The 10,559-nt window shown below is 46.8% G+C and overlaps 1 protein-coding gene across 1 annotated transcript in view; it reads left to right on the top strand.

Annotated features, from left to right (window-relative positions):
- The window catches only part of LOC309361150 (PABIR family member 2-like), a 43,230-nt gene that overhangs the window by 22,367 nt on the left and 10,304 nt on the right, over positions 1–10,559 (top strand). The window contains 4 exon segments of the mRNA XM_081896114.1: positions 3,537–3,601; positions 8,257–8,353; positions 9,812–9,908; positions 9,914–10,361. Of these exon segments, the coding sequence (XP_081752240.1) occupies positions 3,537–3,601; positions 8,257–8,353; positions 9,812–9,908; positions 9,914–9,952 (298 nt within the window). The 3' untranslated portion in view covers positions 9,953–10,361.

The raw sequence follows: 10,559 nt of genomic DNA on the forward strand, positions 1-10,559 counted from the left end.
GCAGGAAGGAGCAGGGCCCTCAGACACTCACACAGGAGAGTCCTCCTGGGCAGCGGAGCGCAGCAGTCCTTATGAGGCTTCAGGCCCCGCCCTGGGCCAGATGGTGAGTGGCAGGAAGGAGCAGGGCCCTCAGACACTCACACAGGAGAGTCCTCCTGGGCAGCGGAGCGCAGCAGTCCTTATGAGGCTTCAGGCCCCGCCCCGGGCCAGATGGTGAGTGGCAGGAAGGAGCAGGGCCCTCAGACACTCACACAGGAGAGTCCTCATGGGCAGCAGAGCACAGCAGTCCCTGTGAGGCTTCAGGCCCCGCCCTGGGCCAGGTGGTAAGTGGCAGGAAGGAGCAGGGCCCTCAGACACTCACACAGGAGAGTCCTCCTGGGCAGTTACATAAAAAATGACTGATTTGGTACTACTACAGTCATACCTCAGGTTAAAGACGCTTCAGGTTGAGCGTTTTCAGGTTGCGTCCTGCGGCAACCCAGAAGTACCAGAAAGGGTTACTTCCGGGTTTCGCCACTCGTGCATGCGCAGACGCTCAAAATGACGTCACACGCATGCGCAGAAGCGGCGAATCACTAAACACACGCAGACGTGGGTTGCATTCTGCTCAGGTTGTGAATGGGGCTCCGGAACCATAAAATTACTCATCTACTACTATCCTTCCGAGAAATACCCCACCCCACCCTCCCTCTATGTATCAGGGTCTGGGGACTTCTGGTTCAGTGTATCTGAAGATGTCTGCCTGCGCACGACAGCCAAGTATTATTAGTGAATACAAGGATTAAGAAAAAGTCAGTCATGGAGGCGCAGGTCTGTAGTCTTACTATGCTTCTGTTTGGGAACCATAAAATCACTCATCTCCTACTACCCTTCTGAGAAAAACCCCACCCCACCCTCCCACGATATATAAGAGTCTGGGGACTTCTGTTTCTGTGTATCTGTAGAGAGCCAGTGTGGTGTAGTGGTTAAGAGCGGTAGACTCCTAATCTGGGGAACCGGGTTCGTGTCTCCGCTCCTCCACATGCATCTGCTGGGTGACCTTGGGCCAGTCACACTTCTTTGAAGTCTCTCAGCCCCACTCACCTCACAGAGTGTTTGTTGTGGGGGAGGAAGGGAAAGGAGAATGTTAGCCGCTTTGAGACTCCTTAAAGGGAGTGAAAGGCGGGATATCAAATCCAAACTCTTCTTCTTCTTCTGTGTATCTGAAGAAGGGTGCATGCACACGAAAGCTTATACCAAGAACAAACTTTGTTTGTCTCAAAGGTGCTGCTGGACCATTTTTAATTTTTTATTTATTTATTCCGACTGTGTCCGACCAACGCGGCTGCCCCCCTGAATCTAGATGCATGCTGATGGACAGTGGGTGGCGTTGTGTTTGTTATTATTTATTATTTCTTTTATTTCTGCACCACCCCATCCCTGAAGCTCTTGGGGCGCTTCACGTTAAAAACCACTTGCATAAAACCAACACGAAAACCAGATTATCAGTTGTATAATTTAAACATCATGTGTGTTTCCTTACTTGTATACTCCAATACAGCCACAACACGTGGTTAATGAATGTAATAAATGCATTTATTAATAGTAGAATGTCACCCCAAATTTACAATTTCCAAATAAAATAGATATCAGTCCATCACCAAAGAGTAGTCAATGTAATGAGTTAACATTTCAAATAGTGCTGAAGCAACCTGTATATTAATTAACGAATAAACAATAAATTAGGAATACACACCAAGTAATTTTTTTAGAATATCCATACAGGTAAATATAATACTTGGGGATCGGTGCTTACTAACCAGTGTAGCTAGCTGATGCTGATAAAACCAATGTATAGAACTTATAAGGTTATTCACAGATGTATCAAATAACAAATAATTAGGATCAATGTAAGAAACTTTAAAGGTACAGTATATCAAATCTGGCAGCACACCGCAAGCTGAAACCATAAAGTCACAGGCTGGTTACTTAAAGCCCATTTTTAAAATAAATTTATTTCTTCTGACAATTTATCAGTTATACAGTGGTACCTTGGGTTATAGACGTTTCAGGTTACAGACTCCGCTAAGCCAGAAAGAGTACCTCAGGTTAAGAACTTTGATTCAGGATGAGAACAGAAATCGCGCGGTGGCGGGGCGGCGGCAGCAGTGGGAGGCCCCATTAGCTAAAGTGGTGCTTCAGGTTAAGAACAGTTTCAGGTTAAGAACGGACCTCCAGAATGAATTAAGTTCTTAACCCGAGGTACCACTGTAATTTAAACATGTTATGTGTTGCCTTACTCGCCTAAGCAGATAGCAATTGGCATTTCTGATGTTATGTAACTTGTCATTATTTATGTTTTATTTTCTGGAAAGGATAGCATTTATTTTCAACTTTATATCAATTTTATTAGCATTGTCCTGAAAATACTGCCCCGTGTAGATATGCTTATTAAAGAGCGGACTCGTGTAGCAGAGTTTCATTTGATAAACTGCTAGGGCACAAAGTCCATCTTTGGTGAAATTCCTTGGCGGTTAAAAATATTAACAGTGTTTGCTTTTATGGGATGAAAGTTTGTGAAAGGCTACTCTTTGTAAGGGCATTATACAGCATTATAATCAGGGTGGATTTGATTTAAATCGATTTAAATCACGATTTAAACCACTCGTCAGTCAGACTTGATTTAAACCACTAGTCAGGAAGGCTTGATTTAAATCCCTTTTTACAGAAAGGTTCAACTGTGCTGGCATCCTCTGAATACTGACAACCAGAGGAAGGTTTCCTTTTTGGAATGATAAAATCCCTTTTTAACAGAAAGGTTCAACCTTGCTGGCATCCTCTTAATATTGACAATCGGGAGGAAGGTTTCCTTTTTGGAATCATAAATTTTCAGAGGTTTTCCAGTTATAACAAAAATGACTGATTTGGTTATACCATTAGAAATACTTACAAAATTATGGTGAGGTTTAATAAGTTAACTGTTTCAATTTGGAGAACTTTTCTGCAGTACTTGATTGGAAGGAGAAAAATAATCTTTTCCTGCACAACAATTTAAACAATTTATTTAACTAAAGGAATAACATTATAGCACATGTATCCATGTTTGTTAACTGATGTGGTTAAACTAATTTTTTTTTTTAAAAAAAACCCTTAGACTGAGTTTTAGCACTTAAAGCAGGCATCCCCAACCTGTGGCCCTTCAGATGTTTTGGCGTACAACTCCCATGATCCCTAACGGGACCAGTGGTCAGGAATTATGGGAATTGTAGTCCAAAACATCTGGAGGACCGAAGGTTAGGGATGCCTGATTTAAAACAAATCCTTATTTCCTGATGAATAGCCTTTGGACTATAGTGTAACCTAAATGGAAAACTATCTTTTTAATGATTTAAAAATCCGATTTAAATTATTAAAAAATCTGATTTTTTTAAAAAAACATTGATTTTTATCCACCCAGATTATAATTTTGAAAACACAATACAGTAGCTTTAAAGTCGTCTTGTCACCTCAGAAGTTTTCCCGTTCCTAGGTTGACCGTAATCCGGCTTTGATTTTAGCAGGAGGAGCCAGAGTCCAATCAACTGCATCCGGCCCAGCGCTCTTGGTCCCATCAAAAGGAAAGGTTTGTGCAGGGGCAAAGGCAGGGGGGTGCCGTGGGGCCGTCCATCCCGGGTGTCACCACTGGGGGGGGACACAAAATGCCATGGGGCCCTCACCGTGGGGCCTGTGGCCTGACCGAGCCATGCGTCTTTCCTGCTCCAGATCAGGCGTGGCCAAACTTGGCCCTCCAGCTGTTTTGGGACTACAACTCCCACCACCCCTGACCACTGGTCCTGTTGTTGGGATATTGCGTTCCACCTTAAGAACAGACGTGTGGATTGTTGCATGTCACATGTCTGTTTACAGTCCAGCACAGCTTGGAGGATGGATGGCGGCTAACAGATTGAGGTTGAATCCTGACAAGACAGAAGTACTGTTTTTGGGGGACGGGGTGGGCGGGTGTGGGGGACTCCCTGGTCCTGAATGGGGTAACTGTGCCCCTGAAGGACCGGGTGTGCAGCCTGGGAGTCATTTTGGACTCACAGCTGTCCATGGAGGCGCAGGTTAATTCTGTGTCCAGGGTGGCTGTCTATCAGCTCCACCTGGTACGGAGGCTGAGACCCTACCTGCCTGCGGACTGTCTTGCCAGCGTGGTGCATGCTCTAGTTATCTCCCGCTTGGACTACTGCAACGCGCACTACGTGGAGCTACCTTTGAAGGTGACCCGGAAACTGCAATTAATCCAGATTGCGGCAGCTATTCTGGTGACTGGGAGTGGCTGCCGGGACCACATAACACCGGTCCTGAGAGATCTGCATTGGCTCCCAGTACGTTTCCGAGCACAATTCAAAGTGTTGGTGCTGACCTTTAAAGCCCTAAATGGCCTCGGTCCTGTATACCTGAAGGAGCGTCTCCACCCCCATCGTTCAGCCTGGATGCTGAGATCCAGCACCGAGGACCTTCTGGCGGTTCCCTCATTGCGAGAAGTGAGGTTACAGGGAACCAGACAGAGGGCCTTCTTGGTAGTGGCGCCCGCCCTGTGGAACGCCCTCCCTTCAGATGTGAAGGAAAGACATCTGAAGGCAGACCTGTTTAGGGAAGTTTTTAATATTTAATGCTGTATTGTTTTTAACACTTGATTGGAAGCCGCCCAGAGTGGCTGGGGAAGCTCAGCCAGATGGGCGGGGTATAAAGAACAAATTATTATTATAAATTATTATTATTATTATTATTATTATTATTATTATTATCATCATCATCATCATCGCTGGGAACTTCTGTTTGCTTTTGCTTTAGCTGTCTTGCTTTGGACACGAAGGAAAGCAGACATGTTTTCCTTTTGTCCTGATGTATGCTGAATAAACTGCTTGTAAATATGCTCACACAACCTCTCTTGCCACTTCTGTTTGCGTGTTTACTCTGCTGAGTAGAGTGCCCCAGCTTCTGAAGCTCGGGTCCAGATTCATGCTGATCCAAGGACTGGAGATAGCTCGGCACACCAGCCGGTGGGCTGGAGCCAGCTGGGGGCCTGCCAATTGCCCCCGTTTCCTTGGTTGCATGCCAACAACAGGGTTATGGGCCCAGATCCACGGCGCTTACACAAGAGTAAGGCTGCTGATGGATGCTGCACCACCTGGCATTTGATGTCTGTGCCAAGCAATTAAGGCCGGAGAGAAGCAGGCTGCGTTGATTTACGACCTGCTAAGATAAGCGGCTGTGAAGAGCTCAGGTCCTGGCTGAAGTAAAAAGCAGGAATAGATCTCTTACAAGCATCAGATGGGGCTCCCTGTCCACGTCTAAATGGACACAATTATCAGACCCGGGCAAAGTACTGCAAGGGTCAATTGAGAAGGCTTGGGGTATGGAACACTGTTTCTGAAGATCCCCCAGCTCAAATAACAGATGCATGGTCTGCAGCCGACTCCAAATCAATGGGGGCGATTCTCCTGTCAGTAGCTCCGGAGGAGTTAATTACCCTGGCTGGCAAGGCGTCTTCACGCCAAATGTGGAAGGCGTTGAAGGAATCGCATCTGAGACAAGAAGCTGGGTCTGTATTGCTTTACTTCAGAAAGCTGCACAGAAAGAAGCTTGAGCCAGGGGGAGATCTCAGAGCCCACGTATTGGACTTGCAGAAGTTAAGACAGGAATTAGTGCATACAGGTTTCATTATGCCGGAGTCTTGATTTGCGGTCCTGATTTTGGATTCCCTGGATGAGACTTACCACGCTGTGGCAAGCCAGCTGGCTACTCTACTTGCTCAAGACCTGACTGCAGCAAAGGTTTTGGCTGTCCTCCAAAATGAGAGCAGTGGTACCTTGGGTTAAGAACTTAATTCGTTCTGGAGGTCCGTTCTCAACCTGAAACTGTTAGTAACCTAAAGCACCACTTTAGCTAATGGGGCCTCCTGCTGCCGCTGCACAATTTCTGTTCTCACCCTGAAGCAAAGTTCTTAACCCGAGGTACTATTTCTGGGTTAGCAGAGTCTGTAACCTGAAGCGTATGTAACCCAAAGCGTATGTAACCCGAGGTACCACTGTATGATCGGAGGAATGCAGAACCCGATTGCGTGCTTCAGGGAGAGCAGACTGCGATGTCATCTGGGACAGCATTGCAGCCACCAGGGGGAGCTAAGGCTTTGGCAGCTGTGAAATGCTAGTCCTGTGAGAATCAAGGTCACGTCCAACGGAATTGTCCAAAGGCGAAAGATAAACAGAGAAAAAAGACTGCAGATGGCCGGAAGAAGGGGGGCCAAAAGCCCGAAACAGTGCAGAACAAGGCTTTAGTTGCTAGCACTGCTTCTCCAAAAGCCAAAGCCTGATTTGTTGTGGATTCATGCGCATCGCAGCACATTGCAAGGGACAGACACTTGTTTATCTCCTTTATGCCACAGGATGGGGCAGTTCAACAGGCTGATGGAAAGACATTGCGGGTTGCTGGAATTGGGACAGTGAAACTGACAAACTTGCACACCACCATCAGCAAGGTACTGTATGTTCCTGATTCAGCAGACAATTTGCTCAGTATCCCACAGCTGACTGAGCAAGACTTTGAAATTTCCTTCAAGAAGGGGGTTTGCATCATTCGGAAGAACAATGAAGGAATCTTGCATGCTGATTTTATAGATGTATTGTTCTTGATAGCTTACGATGACACTGGTGTTAATGTCCCTAATGTTGAATCTTGTTGTGTTGCACAAACTAACAAAGTTCTTCATTTAGATTGTATTCATACACATCATCAAAGATTTGGTCACATGGCATGGCAAGCGCTCGCCAAGATGCCAGAGAAGGTTCAAGGTATGACAATCAAACTCTGCAGGTATTATATGAAATGTGTCTCCTGTGCAGAAAACAAAGTGAAGGTTGCACCCAAAAGCAAAGTGTCTAGCAGGCAGGCTTCTAAACCCTATTAGCTAGTCCACGCAGACCTCGTTGGTTCACTTTCACCCTCTTTGGGTGGCGCCAGGTACTTCATGGTTTTAATTGATGCTTTTTACAGGTACATTCATGTGTTTGTGCTCAAGCAGAAATCAGAAGCATTTCCTAGGTTCAAGGCCTTCTGAGCTTGGTTGAATAATGCCCACGGTAGACAACTTGGTTGTTTGTTTACTGACCGAAGTGGGGAATTCACTTCTCAGCAGTTTGAAGCTTTTTTGACTGAGAAGGGAATCCAGCACGACCTCTCAAGTCCCTGGGAGAATGGACTTTGTGAAAGGACAAATCAAACTTTGCTGCAAGGCCTAAAAATCTTGTTGCATGATGCCAATCTTCCTGAGCAATATTGGGCAGAGTCGCTGAATAATTTTGTTTACACGTATAACAGGAGATTGTCTTCACCTATCGGCTGTACTCCCTATGAGAAGATGTTTGGTAAGAAACCTTACGTCAAGCACATGAGAATCTTTGGTTCTGACATGTGGGTCCACAGCCCACAGAGCAGCAAGCTTGGGAAGCGTGGGGCACATGGTTTGTTCATGGGGTATGAAAAAGGTGCATACAGGGTACTCATGACTGACACTAAGACCATACGGTTCACAAAGAGTGTTGAATACAATCCCAAGTGGGGGTGGGATGTGGGGATTTTCCAGAGTCACTCAGAAGATGAGGATGCTGAGGTAGCAGAGGAAGCTGAGGATGATGATCAGAGTTCAGATTCCAGCTTAGTGGGCGGTGCTGCTGCTGATGTCAGCGACAGTGATGACACAGCAGACTACAAGAGCGCAAAGGCCTCACTCAGACCATCTGATGGGTTTGACACTAAACTGGAAGAACCACTGTTCACCATTGGCCACCATTCTCCTAAGAAGGAGGAGATGAGTGCTGAAGACTTGCATCTAGTATGCATATCTGCAAGGGCCACAAAAGGCAAACCTCCAAAGAGATTTGCTGATGAGTTTGCTAAGACAGCAACAGCTGTTGTTAGTAGCTGATCCAAGGACTGGAGATCGCCCAACACACCAGCCAGTGGGCTAGAGCCAGCTGGGGGCCTGCCAATTGCCCCCATTTCCTTGGTTTTATGCCAACACCTATTAGCTAGGGACAATGGGAGTTGTAGTCTCAAAACATCCGGAGGGCAGAGTCTGCCTATGCCTGGAGTCGAGGAGCGGGTGCCTGAAATGATAATCACCCAGAGACTTGGTTTGGTTGTCTTGTTTTGCTGCTATGAGGCAAGCTTCAAACTGCTGCTTTTTGAAGGTCTCCTCCTCCAATCTGAACCAAATCTGCTTGATTTTGGTAGGAAAAATGGAAACCGAAAGCCAGCCCAAGAGACTTTTCCAAGGAACCACCAACATGCTTTCTCCCGACGTGACCCAACTGTCAGACCTCAGCTCATGGTAAAATTAATCTTAATAATGCATATACTACTCATCTTGGCCCAGAAATGGTTTGCCATGTCTTTTGATGTTCCAGCATTCCAAAATAGTTCCTACCCAGGGTGGATAAAAATCAATGATTTTTTTTTAAAAAAAGGGATTTTATATTTAAATCTGATTTTTTTTACTTAAATTGGATTTTTTAAAATTTAAATCAGATTTCTAAAACAAAATGCTTTTGGAGGAAAAATCTTTCTAAAGCTTTTTTATTTAAGTGACATTCTAGTCCAGGCATAGGCAAACACGACCCTTTAGATGTTTGGGGACTACAACTCCCGTCATCCCTGACCACTGGTCCTGTTAGCTAGGGATGATGGGAGTTAGTATTAAGAGGATGCCAGCAAGGTTTGGCCTTTGTGTGTGTGTGTGTGTGTGTGTGTGTGTATATATATATATACCGTATTTTTCGCCCTATAGGACGCACATAGTTTTTTGGGGGGGAAAAACAAGGGGAAAAATTATTTCCCCCCCAGGTTTGCGCAGCCATCCGCAAGCTAGAAGAGGGAGACGGAGCGCTCCGTCTCCCCCTTCTGCCTTCAGGGACAGCCTCTCTAGCCTCCGTGGGGCAGCAGCTTGCCCCGCTGTCCCCCGAGTTTGTGGGGCTGGCGGGGGAGAGAAGCAAGCTTGCTTCTCCCCCCCGCCAGCCTCCAGATCGGGTCGGGGAATAGCGGGGTGGCGGCGCTGCACCTCCCCGCTGTCCCCCGAGCTTTTGGGCTTCAGGCTGCTGCCTGCAAGCCTTGCGAGCCCGCGGGACCTCCCACAGGGCTTGCAAGACTTGCGGATATCTTCCTGAAGCCTGCATTCGCCCCATAGGACGCACACACATTTCCCCTTCATTTTTGGAGGGAAAAAGTGTGTCCTATAGGGCAAAAAATACGGTGTGTGTATATATATCAAGCGTTACTGAGTGACTTGAATCATGATTTCAACCGACTTGATTTGAACCCAATCCACCCGGCTGGGTACGGACCAGAACCTGCCAGTGACTTCTTCGTATTTGTTGCTTTTTGTTTGTTTCTGCATTCACTTTATATGCACTTTATCTGAAGAGGTGAGTTGGTCTATGACATGCATAGGCAAACTCCGGCCCAAACTCCGGGGGAATACAATTCGCATCATCCCTAGCTAGCAGGACCAGTGGTCAGGGATGGTTGGAATTGTAGTCCTCAAACAGCTGGAGGGCCAAGTTGGGCCATCACTGCTCTAGATCAGGCGTGGCCCAACTTGGCCATCCAGCTGTTTTTGGACTACAACTCCCATCATCCCTAGCTCACAGGACCAGTGGTCAGGGGTTATGGGAAATGTAACATAGGAGTTTGCCTATGCCTGCTCTAAGTTTCTACTGGACATTTTTTTATTTTTTTATTTTCATTTCATGTGCCCTGACTGAAGCTTGTGGTTTCCCCTCGTGCCCTGCAGTTTGTCCTCGGACGCCCTCGACGGGAGCTCCAGCAGTGCCAGGCTTTCCTCCGACTCCCTGGCCAAAGGCGCCGTGGCGGAAGCACCTGTTGCGCGATCCGAACCCCCTTCATCTTGATGGATGACCTTTCCCCCAAGTGACTCCCCCCTGCCGCTCGCCTGGATGTCCGCCCGTGCCGTCCTTTCCCTATACCCGCCCACAGAGAAATTGGTGGCATAAAACCCCTGAGGGCATGCGGATTATAAGCGCAGAGTGCGAAATGCCCACGTCAACCTTCCTTCTCGGCAACGTCTCCTGGCGATTTTAATCCTTTTAAGGGATGCGTCAGGTCCCAGCGGTGCCTGGCTTGCCGGTTTCCCTTTTAATTCTTTTGCCAACATCTGCTCGGTTTTCCTTTTAACTACCAATTATTTTGACAACAACTGCTCGGATCGGGACTTTCCTTTCAAAGAAAGTGAATCCACATTTCCTCCAGATTCTCGGAAAAGCACCCAATTTATATTCGCGTTAAAAATGGCGAGAAACCAGTCGCCGTCACTTGTTCCAAAGGTAAGAATGTAGTTGAAATAAACTCTGTTGCTCTAGGTCAGGCCTACACAAATTTGGCCCTCCAGCTGTTTGGGGACTACAACTACCATCATCCCAGACCACTGGTACTGTTAGCTAGCGATTGTGGGAGTTGTAGTCCCCGAACAGCTGGAGGGCCGAGTTTGCCAATGCCTGGTCTAGATACTTGTTTAGAAAGAA

The sequence above is a fragment of the Podarcis melisellensis genome, assembly GCF_964234715.1.
Source record: "Podarcis melisellensis genome assembly, chromosome: W".
Classification (NCBI taxonomy): domain Eukaryota; kingdom Metazoa; phylum Chordata; class Lepidosauria; order Squamata; family Lacertidae; genus Podarcis; species Podarcis melisellensis.